Genomic DNA, 17,149 nt, shown 5'->3' with positions numbered 1-17,149 from the left:
CCTGTATTGCTCAGGGCAACAATCCAGTTTTGAAATGCATGTATGTTCTAACTCACAATCCATATTCGCTAAGGCTACCACAACAGTCTTCTGATCTACAAAATAAGTGCTTATAAGATGCAGAAACTCAAGGCAGTTCTAATTATGTGGGTGACTAACAATGTGCATATGCTGCTTATAAGTCCTGTTGAACAGGTAATGAAATTAATATGCAGTGTTTTGGGGGGGGGAATCTAAGGCGCTCGACCTCGGACCTGGGGAACTGGGTTCGAGTCTCGGTAACGACGCCAATAACCCCTGTGATTCTGGGCAAATCACTTAATCTCCCCGTGCCTAAAAAAAAAAAAATAATGAAAGTGTAACTGGTTCTATGTAAAGCGCTCTGATAACTGATTCGGTTCGGTTCTAGTTCGCGCTATATAAAACTCCCAAAAAAAAAAAAGTTGCTCATGGGATTCTGCCATCAGACCTACTGAATACAAGGGTTGTCATATACCAAGGCAGCCTAGTCTTGATTCCAACTCATTCCTTCTTCTTTCACCGCCTTGCACTTCCGGTCTCTTTATCTAACTCTTCTGGTTCTTTGTAAGCTTCAGTTATCTGTTTCAGATTTAATGTTTCCAACACGTTACGTCCACTTTGAGTGGTTTTGGGTCAGCCTGTTGCTCATCATTTTATAGCTTTGTCATTTATAGAAAGTCTCTTCTCTTGATTTGATGGCTTTGCTCCCCCCATTCTTTTGTTTGTCTCTCGCAGGATAATTTTGATCTCAGTGTTCTGACTGGATGGTTTGCGGCCTTCTATTGCTGACTTTAGGGGACTCTTTTCTTTTCATGACTCTTTTATATTGTATGTTTTTTCTTGATCCCTCGTACATCCTCACTCTGCCACTTTCTGTTACTGCTTTCTCCCTCCAAACCCCCTGTTGCTCCCAAATTCTCTTGCCATCAACCCCAAGCCTGCTGGCTGATTTGAACCCTACTCCCTTCTTTGCTTTCCGCCTACCCCTGTCCCTTTTTGTATTTTCCTTCTCTTCCATGCATCTGTCGCTCCCTGGTCCCACTCTTTGTGCGGCACTCCATTCTGAAGTTTGTACTTTCTTTTAAGACAGCAAAGGGGTTGCAAAGTGCTTATGGGTCACTCACTAGAATTTTCGTGCCCAGACACACTTAATTCTTTATTCATCATTGTAGCGTTTTGGAATGATAAGTCACAAATGTGAAAATGATCATTGGTAAATCACGACACATGCACATGTGTGTGCCACAATGCAAGCATACATTTGCTTGCTTATGTGCATGCTGGACAGTCATCTTGGAATGGCTTTCTGTGTATACTGAACAATCATTTTGGAATGGCTTTTCTTTATTAGAAACCCTATTCCAAGATGTCCACCCATCTCCAAGCATATGCCGTGACGCATTGGCAGACATTTTGGCATTAGCTTACGCCAATGCAAAAACAAGCATGGCCAATAGCTCGGCCTGTTACAGCTGAGACCTGTTGACATTTCCATTGCTTGTTCAGCTTTGATGTATAGCTATGTCATAATTTCCCATATGTATCTTCCATCTTCTTGCTCCCTTCCAATCTATTGCTCTTGGTTACATGTTATGAAATAAAATTAATCCTGGTCCTCAAGAATGAATGTCCATCCCAAACACTTGCAACCACCTGCACATATTAAGCACTCCTAATATGTTTTCATGTTAAAGTCTATTAGATTGGGCACAACCAACGTAAATTCCACTGGACACAACCTGCAGTCTATGTGGAAGTGATTACGGGGGTGGGCGGAGGGGGGGGGGGCATAAAGCAGCAATTGAGCAGTCCATTTCTGCCAAGCAGCCTACCTCAACTTAGTGACCAAGGTGTCAGTGCTCCAACGTAAAGCACTGATGTTTGGGTGTCAATTACTTCATATATCATGTCTTAGTTATGCCTCTTCCTTGGCCTTCCCATACGGCACAAACGTGTGACAACCCCCACTTCTCACTTTTCAAGAGCGCAAAGCTATACATTTAATTTCTTGCAGCGAGATCTAGCAATGCCAGTCTGGCACTAACTGATATTTGTAAGATCATCATTCACCAGCATCACCCTCATGTGGAAGACTGAAACTTGGGCAAAAATTAGCCTGGGCACAAATAAGGGCCTAACTACAACAATTCCAACAAGACGAGGACTAAAACAAGGCTGTGTATTTGATCCAACACTGTTCAATCTGTTCACCTCAGGTCTGAGCATAGCTTTGGATGAGGCTCACTCACACCCCCAAAACTGGGACAAAATTTGTTGACGTCACTTCAATATGCAGACAATATAGTTCTCATGAATTTAACTTCCTTTGGCCTGCAAAACTTGCTTAACTATCTGGCTCTTTACAGTGCAACAAACCAGATCAGACTTAACTTACACAAAACTAAAATAGTCATCTTCGGGAACAGCCGCAAAAGAAGGGCAAATGCTACCTGGGAAGCTGCACAGTAGAAAGAAGTGCCAGCTATATATACCTTCGGGTTTGGCTACATGAGTGTCACTCTCCTAGGCTTTATCTAAACTCACTAAAGACTCCCCTTGCTTCACTTTTTGTCGCTGTTCAAAAACTACACAGCAGATTTCCTACGCCAATTTGGAAACTAACTCTGACAGCAATTAAAGCAACACTGATTCCAATGCTGTCTTACGGATCAGTTGCATTCCCAGGAAATTTAAGTCTATTTCTGAACAACAGCCAGAGTCAAGTCTGCCATCTGCTATTCCATCTCACACAAGACACGTCACCTGCACAAATCTGGTTAGAATTTGGGCGCCATGAGCAAGATCTAGCACAGCAAAGTGCCCTCCTCAAGTACCTGTCACCCCTAAGAATGGGCCCTCCGAAAACTTTAAAAGCAGTAATCTGAAAATAGTTTCAGGATAACAGTCAAACGAACTGTTGGACCAAGGCGAGAAGTGAGGCCCTAACCCCTTTCGTGCTGATGACGGCCCCCGTCCGTCATGCATCACAGTGCTCGTGTGCTGATGACGGCTGGGGGCCATTATGAACCCGCCCACTCTTCGAAACGGCCACACAGGTGCAGAATCGCGGCTGTGCCCAAGGGGCTTAACAGTGGCGTAACGAAACTTGAGAAGACTCCCCTGCAAGGTACACAGAGGGGTCCCCTCTGAGCTCAATCAGGGGCTCTCCATCCGAAGTACTGTGCTGAGGGGGCCCCTTGTAGCTTGGGCCCCCCCGCACTGCAGGGGATGCGGGGGCCTGTGTTACACCCCTAGCCTTAGAAAGGCTGGCCTCGCAACATCTGTGGGAAACACACTTACCACATCACACTTTTAAAATCGCAGTGCACAAACAAACAAAGCTATTATCCTGGGTGCAAGATAAAGAGCGCCTCCACAAGTGTAAACACATGTACACTTGTGGTTATGCATCAATACATACAAATCGCCAACACCACAGAGCTATCTCTTCGAAACCATTAAAGGCTTTTATAAATCTAGATTTTTAGCGTTAAGACTCCGCCTGTTATCAACAAAGGTTACAATGCCACCGTGGGCCCCAGAACTGATTTCACCGTCATGCAGGCTGTGTCAGGGACCGGACTAATCTTTCTTGCACATGCACATGCCCCATTTTGCAACCGGCGCGCCAAAAGCTTTTACGCAATCTCTTAAATGCTAGCCGAGTAAGAATATGCCGCCAAGCCTTGCTGTTCTGCTTGCAAGGTCGGAGCCTCCGAGTAATAGCTTGCCTGGTAAAATTCACTACCACTGTGGAACAACAATTTAAAGTGGTTGCACAATGAAATAGAGAAAATATGTCCTAAAGGCTATCCCCTTTTCATCTACAATTTCCATGCACCAGTACTTTACCATGTGTTCGTCTTTCTCAACTGAGGAGACTTAATGAGGAGAACTTTAGAGATTGTAATAACAACAGAGAAAAACTAGGAGGTCTATGAATGAAGAAGAAGTGACCACGAGAAACTAACTCACACCTCTATCACGACTGACGGTGAGGGTCCATCAATGATGAAAGAATCCTATCAGCCCACCCATTTGGCGGAACCTCGTCATCTAGGACCTTATCAGCAGGTGCTTATGTAGCCAAGCTCCAATGTATTAGCTTGGTGCCAACAGTTCCCATGCTGAAAGAAGAGGAGGCCTCCCCTTCGGTTTTGGTCACACTTGGAAGTACCGACGGACAGAGCGGGGGCTCTCTATCCGAGCCGTTGCCGGGTGAGGTGAGGCTTGACTCCCACACAATGCTGGGAAAGGATTGAATTCTACATGGTTGTTGCACCAGATACGGTAGGGTGGCCGATCTAGCCACATACTTCAACTTACCTTGACAACCGTGCCATAAAGTTTGTTTTTGATTTCTCTAATTTCTTAATATAGTGAACTCATAGATGTTGCAGTAGCCGTTTTCACAGCTTGGCCCTGACGAATGCCTGTAAATTATACACCATAGGCAGAAACATGTTGGCCTAATTCCTAGATGCTTACCTGACAGTGATATTGTCACACTGTTGCCACATCTGTTTTAATCTGACGTCCAGGGAGATACTAATAAACACATTTTTTCTACCTTGACCGCCATTTTAATCACATACTTTTTCTTGAGCACTGCACCCTATCAGTACCACTCGCAGTGAGGACTCATCTTCTTTCAGCATGGGAACTGTTGGCACCAAGCTAATACATTGGAGCTTGGCTACATAAGCACCTGCTGATAAGGTCCTAGATGACGAGGTTCCGCCAAATGGGTGGGCTGATAGGATTCTTTCATCATTGATGGACCCTCACCGTCAGTCGTGATAGAGGTGTGAGTTAGTTTCTCGTGGTCACTTCTTCTTCATTCATAGACCTCCTAGTTTTTCTCTGTTGTTATTACTGTTTCAGGTGGGGGTGTGGACTTGAGAGGTCGGTAAATATTATCCCCTTGACCCTTATACTATAGTTGTTTTTCTAGAACTTTAGAGATTAGCATGCAACTGCACTTTTTTAATTGTTTAACTCTGGAAAAATCCGACCCTTTCTTTAGTTTTATTTGCTTCACATTAGCTTTTTAGGTAGCATTAAGGACAATTACAGAAGAGCATATGCCCTACTACTATCCCTTGTGTCTACCTGAATTAAGTAGGACATATTCTGAAGTGACCTCCTGTTTTATCATGCCCGTGTTCTTTTAACTGATTGTGTACTGGTTAATGCTGAGTAGTTCTTACATCATGTAACGGTTTAAATTCACTAAATCATGAATAATAAACTTTGACTATGGAAGAATCTCTGAAGGTTAAGGTGTGGGAGTGATGGCTGACAGCACACCCAGCAACCTCTGTAGTGTGTCCGACTGTGTGTTTTTTAGCATTAACATTGAGGTTAAAAATTCATTTATGCTTCTGGAGTGCGAATTGCAGTGCATTCATAATCCATGAATGGTAGTTAGTCGGCCACAGTCATAAGGTAGCAACACCTGTATATAACTGAGCTGTTTTGATATCATTCAATAAAATGTAATCTTTTATTAAAAAAAGAAAAAAAATGAAAGCTGATTGAGGCCTTTACAACCCAACCCATATTGTCTTAATTTCATTTACTTGTTGAGGTTTATGTAGTGCAAACTTGACCCGAAGGCATCAGAGTACTTCACAGAGTATAAATAGTAGCAATTATGTGGGCTACATATTAGGGAGGGTATAAAGACATAATAGCAGTATGTAAACTAAGTATATCAAAGGTGGCTGCTCCAGGGAAGCAGAAGTGGAGCGGGGAGGGGCGAAGATGGGGAATGGGGGTTTACACACAAAAGAAATTACTTACCTGCCAGCCAGCTGGCCGCTGCTTCTCCTCCATCTTCTTCCTGGCTTCTGCGCAAGCAGGAAGCACCGGGCTCCCAAGATCCCTATAGCTAATAACAATGCAGCACTACAGCGTTGTGATTGGTCTGAGGGCCGTGGTTCGGCACTCAGTCAAGGACTATAATGCAGCCTGGGTGGAGAACATGCAACGTGCGCATGACTGTTTGGCCGCCCGTGAGTGCCGTTCAAACAGTCATTGCGCACCTTACTGAGTGCCTACCACTAATTCCCCCCTGCTCTGAGAGGAAAGCATCCCTGGTCCGTCCACAATTCAGCAATGCTGCCAAGTAGCAGGAACAAATAAAATGAAAATAACATCGTTATTATCATTTCATTTGTCCTTCTTTGCACTGCTAAAAGCAGTGGGGCGATGCACCTACGCCTTAGCGGAGTAGCCGCCAATACATTATATGGACATGTAATGGTTAATAGTAATAATAAGCATAGGTTTGAGCTGTCCATGTCCTAGCAGGCAACTGGATAGAGGGAGAGCCAGAACTCTAAAATGTGCCCTATTCATACCACAGTGGTCATTTGACACTGAAGACATGTGGTAAATATAATACTCAAGAAATATATCATTAATTGCAAAAGAAAGAAAATGTGGAAGGGTGTTCTTTGTACCATCATTTTGTGCAGCAGCGTAACAGGGACACCATGGGATTCAATGAGGCAAGGAAAATGGGCCTCCCCACACATTGGTTTGGTAGCAAAAAACACAGCTGCAACTGGGGTGCAGTGGGCTCCTGCCGCACTATTGATTTGGGGGTGCACCACAAAGATAGTATGATCTTGGCAGGTACTAGAAAGAACGCTTTGGACTCACGTAGATACCCCCATTTGGCCCGTCCTCATGCAAACCTGTAAACACAGATTCGCTGGGATTGTGCTGTGCTCGGTGGGGCCTTCCCTTGGCACCTGACTTCGCAGAGCCGCCAACCTGACCTTGGGAGGGGGAGATTTGTGGTATTAAAAATCTGAACAGGCACTATGCACGAAACCGAACGCATGCCTGCAGGCGTCTGGTTCCTGGCAAGTCTGAACCTCTTCCCTGCTCCGAGTAAGAAGGAAAGGAAAGGAAGGCCTCGCACGCTCGCGCCGCGTCACTCCGGGTCCCGGCGCTCGCGCCGCGGCCGCCCTCGTGACTCATGCTGAGGTGAGGGAGCCGCTGCCGCCGAGGAACTTCCCTCAGCGCGGGGTTTATACAGAGGAGACGGACACGGCTCGCCCCGCCCCGCGCCTCTGTCAGAGGAAGTTTCCTGGCCCTATTAACTGACATCCCAGCTCCAGCGCAGGCAGTCAGTAGAGTCAGTAGCAGTGTTTGAGGGGAAGTGACTGTCTGTGTCCCGGTCTCAAGGCGGAGTAGGATAGCAGAGGGGGCGCATGATGAAGGAGCACTGCCCCACGTACAGCCCTGTCTGCTTTGCCTCCAGCGGCGACCCCGCTCGGGACAGCCTGCCGCCCCTCGAGCCTGACTACATGTCTGTCTGTTTCTTTGCAGAGGAGTCCTATCAAAAGCTCGCCATGGAGACGCTGGAGGAACTGGACTGGTGTCTGGACCAGCTGGAGACCATCCAGACCTACCGCTCCGTCAGCGAGATGGCCTCCAACAAGGTAAGGCGCTGTTTATTGGGGCAGCCGGGTATCTGTGGGGGCAATAGTGACATGGAGCCATGGCGTGTGTGTCTGCGCAAAAAGGGGTTTCGATTGCGCGCCTTCCTTTGCGCACGTGCTGCTGCGCAAAAGTGTTTCTGTAATTCATGCACCTGATCGCCAGCAGCATCCTCACCAGTTGGTGCACATTTTATGAAGTGTACTTAAAAAAGATATCTTGTAAAGCACACACTGGCGCGCGCGCGCACTGATTTATCAGATGCATAAATCACAGAACCAGGCTGGAACTGTGCAAACCAGTATTATGACCAGCACACACTGATGCTACAGCACACTGAATTGAATGTTTTGTATATTTACTGCTAATGCATGTGTGTTGAGGTTCCAACTTGTGGCTTGGTGCGCAGATCACAGCAACATCATTTTGCCCCCTGTGCCGTCCAGCAAAAAAAGAATGATGCTTTTACAGTTATAAAATGTACTTTAACTTGCAAATGTGGCGTGACTTAGTGTGAAATTGGCGGATTCTGCGACAGCCCGGAGCTTATCAAACTCTGGTAGGGGTGGAGCAGAGACAGTAATAGTTAGGTGTGCCTGAGATGTGCCTGATTCTTCCCCTAACTGCCAGCCCTTCAGAGATAGAGGATTATCAGACAGTCTCCCCATTTTCGTGTAGATCAGCCCGCCCTTTGTGGCACATTATGCAGTTGTTATGTGCAAAAAGAGCTTTTGGAGAGACAGGCACATAGTGGATGCAACACTGATTCATGTAATGTTTATATGTTGTCACCTAGCTGGTACCTGCTTTCTTCCTCCTTCAGAAACACCAGCAGCTCGACTTATGTTCCTGGTTTGCAGCCTTTCTTTGTTAGCACACGAGTTAAATGTGCATGTGAAGCCAGTTGTTGTGATATATGTCTTAAAAGATGTAGTGGTTCGCGTGGTTCCATTCATATTCTTCTATCCATCTTAGCTACTAACTCAAATGGAAAACTGAGAAACACACATTATTTGGTACCAGCCACAACAGCAAGAGGATGCATTGTAACCCAGCACCACGCGTGTTAGATACCCGTCTTGGAAAATGGCTGCCGTACTAATTCACAATACGCCTCCTACACTAAGAAAGCCCACTTTAAGGTGTTTGCACTTTCAAACTTTTCTCCCCCTCAGTTTACTGCTGAAGATCGCTCTTCATCTTCGATTCAATTCAATAATCTTTATTTCGTTGCAATAGCATCATAAAAGATATACAATTAAAATTCATTAAAATACAATTTTATAGTAATCGAGACACAGGTGAGATATGGGGTGTCTACACAGAGTTGCATTTCATTATCAGTTCAGTTCAGGTCATCCCGGTATACATCATCATATTTAAATCATGGTATTACGGCCAGTAAAATCATCACACATTTAATAAATATAAAGTTAAAAGTAGTCAACATATTTACAAGCTAAAAAACGATTAAATTTGTAACCACCATGGCATGATAATTAAAAATTACAGTGAGATGATAAAAAAAATAGTAATACATGGTTGGTATACTCAACCCTAAAGTTGGGTACTCAGTCGTCCTTTTCGATTGTGGGTAGCACCGCTTCAGGTCTGCCACCATGTGCATTAAATTCCTACAACAAACATGTTAAACAAGTACACAAGCCAAGCTGATTCCTTTTCTGCAAGTTCAACATGCGAAAAGAAATGATAAAACACATGTTTCTATAAATATCAAGTGTCGCAGAGCTTTAAAACGAGGCTTGCGTGTATGCTTCATTATCCACAAGAAATACCCATTTCATTAAGTTTTTAACAATGTGATGTGTTCTCCTTCATTAACTTGGCCATGTGCATGATTACTCCCAATATTACAACCATGGCAGTTTCCCTAAGATGCCCCTTCTCAAGAAATGGTCTGTTTTTTAAATGGGTTCATCAATTGATTCTGAACCTTGTTAGGATGTGGAACATCATTGTTTTTATATCTTATGACACACAGGTGCATCCGGAAGCACACCATACACCTAGTTATGAAGTGTGGTGGCTGACGCAGGCCTCTCTTTAGATACACCATAAGATGGGAGCAAAAGAAAGCCTTGGTTTATATCTAGTTGTTTTGTGGAGAAACACCACGGATCATTTTGCCTATTCAATCAATGCGAACTGAAGAAGGGTCTCTTGTTGGACACTGTGCATTGTGGCATTAATCCTCTGTATTTTAGAACCACTAACTCAAATGGTCTTGTAGCATCCACTAATATTAATTTACTCTACAGTACTTCAGTGATATAACGCTTTACAGAAAAACGTTATGAAGTATTATGACTGTCCGTCAGGACTCACATAATGCTCATTGTGTGCCCTCTAAGAAGGGCTGTCAGGTCTTCCCATTATTCTGAGCATTTTCTCTAGTGGTAAATGTCTCCCCCTTGAACCCTTGCTCCTTCTGCATCATTTCTCTCAGCACCGCTTGTCGAATCGGACACTGCATCCTGTAGAACCCACTGAAGTCACTTCAAGGCCTTGATGGGATCAGCTTGGCCCAGGGAATTTGCATACAAGATGAGGTGTAGTGTTTGGGTGCAGTACACTATCCTGGTTATTTATTAGGATGTGGCCCTCTGCCCACCTCTGTCCTGGTTGCTGCAAGCAGCTTATGTGCATGCATGCCACATTGCCTATTTGACTGGCTTAACACAGTTGAAGATACTGCTCCAATCAACACTGCCAAGAACTTAGTGTAGCTGTGACTAGAGATAATTCTGGATTGTGTTCTGTTAAACTTGAAGCTGAGCTCACAAATGAAGTGCCACCTAGGTTTCTTCACCTGGTAATACAAAAACATGGAATGCTATGCCTATTAACAATTTCTACAGCCTGTGTGTCTGCCACATTTCCGTCTCTAACACAAATGGGGATAGTCACACATTCTCTCCTCATTTAGATGCTGGTGAACACTCAGCCAGGACACAGACAATTCTTGTAAATGATGGGCCTTGTCATATTCAATGTGATACTACTTATTTCCTTCAAAGTTGTTCAAATGATTTACTAATTTACTGTGGCATGTTATGAGCATTATAACAGAGTTACCTGATAAAAAGATTCCACACAAAAAATCGTTTTTTAACTTTTTCAAATGAAGCTATTTTCTTGATGACAAATTATCTTAAGGGTATACTGGTACCCCCCACAAACTCCCACACCAGGATCTCAGCCAGGTCTCGGCAATTCTTAATATACATACATCTGAGATTTGTTGTGTAATGTTTAATTTGATATACTTGCCTGTGGAGGGTCAGTTACCACCTAGAGAGTCTGTTTGTCATGTTTACCTCCACTTGGTCTAGCTGCGTTCAGGCCTATGCCTGCAGTTGCCACAATTATGAGCATTGTCCGTTTCACTGCTAGCACTATTTTATTGATGCATTTTATCAAACATCATGAAACATTTAAGTCTATTGATACATATGAATTTTACTAAGAATCTCCTTCTTCGTAAACCAGGTAGAGTAAGGATTAACTAAAAAAATGAGTGACATTCTGGAAAATAGTGTATGATGCCGTACGAATTATACATCATGCCAACAAAAAGAGCTCTAATTTTACATATAATATACCAGTGATGTAAAAAACTAGCAATACTGCATTAAAAAAACCAAACTTCTTTTGATTGTTGACTAACATTTGTGCATCTTGATATATATATAAACAATGTCCTAGGAGTGTATTACTCTTTTGCATTTTGGAAACCTTAATACTATTGGTCAAATTTAGTACTGAGAGTCTTGTGTATCATTTGTTTGCGTTATAAACAAAGATGGATATGTGATATAGGCTGTCATGGGAGGCATCAGGCTCTGATCTAAATTGAACTGCCACAATAAAATACAATGCCTTTGATATACAAAACATTGAGTGTACCTGTGATCTGAGATCTTACAAGGTGATGATCATTCGAAAGCCTACTCCACTTTCCTGGTTCACATCAGCCCAAAGGTAGAGCCACACTTTATTGACCAATCAATGGGAAGCTAAGGGTAGCCACACCTAGACTTATTAACCAACAATTAACCTTTACGCAGTTCTCACGTTAGGACGTCCAGTTCTCTTAGATACACCATGCAGGTTCATTGATTGATGGACTGAACCATTCGTCCCTTCACCTTAGAGTGTTAGTAGCAGAAGCACGGCGAGTTGGCTCTGAAGTTTGTCATTTGAGCCATAGGGGCCACAGCTGACATGTTAGTCACATGGGCATTGGGGCGATGGGCTTCAAGGACCCAGTCAGTAAGTCACCAGAGAAGGATGGAGGGATAAGGCAAGTAATGAATATTGGTCTTTGTTCTTCCGAGTCCCACCGCAGAGACAAAATCACTCTTGATATTCTGGTCCTTTAGTGAGACTAACACCGGAAGTAATGTACCTTTGGATTTTCTTATTTTGTCCACAGGCACAAGCTTATGGGCATCATTGTTCAGGGGCCCGTCTGTCCCTGAAGTTGCACTGCAACCAGTGATTGAAATGGAAAAATAGAAGTGCAGGTACTCTGTACCAGAGTACCTGCTTGTTTCTGAGAAGTGCAGATACTCTCTAATTAAAAGTACAGCATTTCTCTTGAGAAGTGCCGGTACTCTCCCTCTCAAAATAAAAAAGTGCCGGTACTCCGTACCGGACAGTACCAGCCCATTTAAAGCACTGACTATAATGGAGTACATAAACAGATTAGAAGTGTGCTATTTTGGCATTTCTGGGGATGAGCTTGACAACCTTTTTTGAGTCCGGTTTGAGGGTGCAGCTGTCTGTCGACCTATTTTAACAATTCTTTAAAATATACACTGGTTCCATCCAAAGTTTTTCCTCTTTTGCCTTATGTTGTAGGTATATCATTCTGCCTTCTACAAAGTTCTTGCATTGACATGCATGGGGAACTATTTTCCATCTCAAAAGCTTCCAGGCATCAAATATTACATTTTTCGTCTCGAAGATGATTGTATACAAAAAAAAGTGGTTTATTTTTTTTCACAGTAATAGTTTTTTTTCCTGCAATAGGTTTTTAAATACGTTAGTCAGGACTGCAAATGCAAGCCCAGACGTTTTTACTTTGTCATTTTCTTTTCTTTGTTAGGTGGGGTCAGCCACATTGATACTGAAAGCCAAGAAGGGGCGAGAGACGTCCTCACATGAGGGCATGGGTGTGTGGGAGGGAGGGTGACCTTTACACTACCTGAGATACTCCATTATATACCAAATCTAGCAAATTTGCGTGGTAACGGAAAATATAAATGCCACGTTCTGGAAACAGACTGTTTATAGGGGGATGTGGAGTTCTTTTTTCATATTTTTTCTGCACATGTAATGTGTGATTTTTTTCATCTACTTACATGCCATTAACCTTTGATTATCCCATAAAATGTGTAGAAAAAATGACGACCTTCCCTTATAAATGACTTGTGCCTTAGGGGAAAAAAGCGCAGCTGTTTAGCAAACAGGATGTGTTGGCTCCAGATTGTGCAGGAGGAATGGAAAGGGCCGAGGCAAGGAAGGGAAAAGAGCAAACAGACGCAACAGGAGTCCCAGTGCAAAAACACCATAAAGACCGACCTCTGCGCCTGACCTCAGCGCGAGCCCGGGTCCTGCCCTGTGTCTCTTGCCAAACTACGTCATTGGAGGATGATAGTAGGCCTGGCGCAGCTGCTGAAAGTGTGACTTGAATTTCCTGTCTCCTTCCTGGCGGACTTAGTCAAAAGTACAGGCTTGCAACAACAAGCCGTGGGGGCGGCTGACGGCGGAGCCAGCCAGAGCCCGCGCCGGGCAGGAACCATTTCCAAACCTGATTCAGAAGCATTGTTTTAGAAAGAGACAACGCGTGTGTGTACGGAATTTCACGCAGCGGAGCCTCTTGTAAAAATACACAACGCCTGCGTGTAATATTCCGTCTTGGAACCCTGGATAAGGCAATTCTAGGCAGCTGCCCCAGCAAGGGGCGCACCACTGCCCTACAAAGCAGCAAAGGTTGCCAAAGGGCAAAAAAAGAGGGACAGGGGAGATTCCAGGACTGAGACAACATTTCTTCGAATAAATCCGCCCCTGCAACCTGCATAGAGGTTTTGTGGTTGAGGTGATGCCTCCCACTGAATGGCCTCTTCTGGTTGTCAGTACAGAAGTACTAGCCTGAGTTGGGTGGGTACTTTTCGTGACTAAGGGCTGAACCTCTGCACCCGCATTTCCGGTGTGCTGGTCTGTTTTGTTTCAGCAGCAGCTTCTGCTCGGGCAAGCTGCACGCTTCCTTCAGTAACAGCTGGCTTTCACAGCCCCTCTCCTCCGCCCCCAGGGTTGACGTGCTCAACAACCACTGTGCGGAGGAGAGTTTCTCACAGCATCCTTCTGACCCTGACCTTTCAGCGTCTTTATGTACTACAGTGCGCGAGAACTGCTCCAGCCACAAGATGAGGCGAACTGGACCGCATGTGTCTTTGTTGGAGGTTTGCTGCGCGCCGTGAAGTAGGGAGGAGGAGATAGGAGAACTGATAAGGGCGAAAGTGAGAATGCAAATATGCAGTTCTCATTGGCTGCAAGATGTGCTCGGACAGCGAGCACAGAGGGAGAACGGCTATCTGAGGAATGTGGGAGATTTCAACACAAAACAGCTTATACACCCTAGCCCGACATATGATTGTCTCTGCTCCAGCTCTCATGGCCAGCGGATTTTAATGTTGATTTCCCTGGCATTACCACATACATTGTCTGCAGCAAGAACACAAGCATGCAGTCCCCAGGCCTTGCAAAACACATTTACAGCTTGCGTTTACAAGTTCAAAACAGCCCAAATTTGAAAATATGGGCCACTTGTTTAGCTGTCTGATTTGCTAATGGGGGCTTTTCTATTTGGTGACAAAGCCATTTTCTGTCTCAGCCCCACCTATGGCATTCGAGAGGTACTAAGCTGTGTAGGAAGGCTCTAATTTTCACCATGGGTCAATAGGTCTCTGAAGGACTAACATGACAATAACTCAATGTGACACTTTTTTGACTTGGGTTTTGTAGTATTGAAAATTTCAGGTTCTGCGAATAACCAACTGAATCAGATGTATTCTCATTGTCTTCACCAGGAAGAAATCGAGACTGGTTTTGCTGAGATTTGAGCTGGGGCCTTCTGTTTGCACATCCTTCATAGCTCCCTAAGCTATCTTATCAGATGGTAGGCGTTCATATACCATCTAGGTCACATCATGTTATAATTCTTTCAGTGCAGATAAGATGTGAGTCTATTGTGACTAGTACTTCACACAACCTGACCCAATGATTGTACACATGCCAACAACCCAGCTGCCCTTCACAAAAGGAATTCACCCGGAGTCGTAGAACGAGCACATGCTGTGGGTATGTGCATTTTCCGTAGGGGACAGCCACTTTTTATTTTAAGCAATTGTCTGCGAAAATATTGAGATAATATGAAACTTTTGTAAGTTTAACAGTGACATTGTCCATCAAAGACACAAAATCATGCTTAAAGTGGTATTGTGGATTGGCATGCGTTTTCCTGTTGTTTTCAGTTTATGTATTTGCTCGGTCTCGATATTTCATGTGAATAAACATATCAAATATGATCCCAGTAAATTGTCCACCTTGATATGAGTTTGCTACATTTGGTTTATAGATATTCTGCAGAACATATATCAACTGTAGCGTCAGTGCACCTCCTTGCCAGTGTGCAGTCACCTGGATGCATGAAGGCCAAGTATTTTTAGGGAAAGTGCTCAACTTAACAGAGCAGTGCTCCTCAACACCAGTCAGTAAGTTGAACATCCTGATTTGACGTGAATCACTATGGGCTACATGAGGGGATTCCAGCCCTGACTAAGCTTATTTTCGGACCCTCTTTTGACCTTTGGAACTCCTGCCTCCTGGAGGTTCTCTGATTCATCTGTGGTCTTCTCCTTCATCTCAGCCTCCTCACTATGATCACTTTTCCAAGGGAGGATAATGTATGCATATTAGCCGTAGAAACACAATCAGCGCTCTGAATCAATCCGTGATGAGGTACCACCTGGCCTTTAAAGTGGCTGCTATCTGCTGAGATTTCCATGTTCAGCTGCTAGGCTGTTTATTTCCTTGAAATCACTTGCAAACATTTGAAAAAGGGGCATAGAGTTTAAAGTTAAACGGATATTGGCTTTTATTTTTCCTTAATTTCTTCTAAACATTGATGATCATCTATAAGAAATAGTACAGTCTGGTACAAAGTGCAGGCACAAAGCAAACTATGTAAGGTCGCTTGGTCTTGTTGGACCCCATTATAAGAGCATAATCAGTTCATGGATCCGAGGTTACTGAATACTGTTATGACCTGGCGGATTTAGTGAAGAACATAGTTGTATGGAAATGTTGATGCGAGCTCAGTTGTCAAACATAGATTGCACCACATAGTAAGTTCAATGACCGGTTCGATTCCAGGACAAACCAGCATGATGGACCTCGGGTCAGTTTAATAATGGCCAAACTTTTTAGTGACACTTGACGAACGTAAGGTTCTGAATTTCAGGTTAAAAAAATGTATACCTGAAGGCACTGATGCTTATTATAACCTTCAGGGTTTTTGTCATGAACAAATGGTGTCTGGCGTTTTAGAGCAACAATTTAGTACATACTTACCGAAAAATGGATAAATGAATATATAAATGCAGTTCATACATGTAAGTATGATCAAAAGAAGTATGTTGTTTAGCACACAGGAGCAAGTATTGAACCTTGTTACGTCTAGAAGACTGCAGTGGGCCAGGTGCCAACAGGCTATGTGCAGTTCTGCACAACCTCCTCTCAGAGCATAATCCTGTCCATCTGCCAGCCCAGAATCGTGCCCATGTCTACGTGATGTTTCCTTTGGTTGGTGCCAAGCTGTTTAGTCTCTTCCGTAGTTTACGGCCACTTCCTTTATTTCACTGGCACTCAAGAATCAATGTGTCTCCCAAAGGCCGGATTGTTGATCCACTCTGCAGCTGGCGAGACAAAGGGACTTCCAATCCTTTTGTCTTGCAAGCCAACGTAAGAAACGTATGATTCATGAAGCCATGTGCATCAGTTCCTGATTAGTGTTCCGGTATTCCCCTTGTAGGCATCATTCATGGCATAGAAGCCGATTATGAAAACACAAAGTAATTAAAGCAGTCTTAAAGAGCCTAAGACCGCACAGCCCATGCCTTGACTTGTGTCCTTCCACTCAGACCCCCTTTAGTCAATAGCGATTGGTTCATAATTATTACCAAACTCTAATATGTTCAAATTTCCAAAAGTGAATTATTACAGGTAAGGCATTGCAAAAGTCTTCAGTAATCCATCCATGAGCACGCAGCATCCCACGCCAACACTATTCAAATCCTAGAAGTCAGTAACCCATCCATAAGCACGTAGCATCCCACACCAACACTATTCAAATACCAGAAGGCAGAAACCCATCCTTGAACACACAGCATTCAAAGCCAACACTATTCAAATAAAAGAAGGCAGTAACCCATCCTTGAGCACACAGCTGCCCATGCCAACACTATTCAAATACCAGAAGGCGGTAACCCATACATGAGCACGTAGTATCCCAAGTCAACACTATTCAAATACCAGAAGGCAGTAACCCATCTATGAGCCCGCAGCATCCCACACCAACACTATTCAA

The 17,149-nt window shown here is 44.0% G+C and overlaps 1 protein-coding gene across 2 annotated transcripts in view; it reads left to right on the top strand.

The window, feature by feature from the left end:
* PDE4B (phosphodiesterase 4B) overlaps nt 1-17,149 on the top strand; it is a 714,464-nt gene that overhangs the window by 655,156 nt on the left and 42,159 nt on the right. For both annotated transcript variants that reach the window (XM_078668953.1, XM_078668961.1), the window contains exon 6: nt 7,366-7,478. In XM_078668953.1, coding sequence (XP_078525079.1) covers nt 7,366-7,478 — 113 coding nt within the window. The remainder of the gene's footprint in view (nt 1-7,365; nt 7,479-17,149) is intronic.

The sequence above is a fragment of the Lissotriton helveticus genome, chromosome 1_2 (genome assembly GCF_964261635.1).
Source record: "Lissotriton helveticus chromosome 1_2, aLisHel1.1, whole genome shotgun sequence".
Lineage (NCBI taxonomy): Eukaryota > Metazoa > Chordata > Amphibia > Caudata > Salamandridae > Lissotriton > Lissotriton helveticus.
Note: the sequence above shows the minus strand (reverse complement) of the source record. Positions and strands in the feature narration are given on the sequence as shown.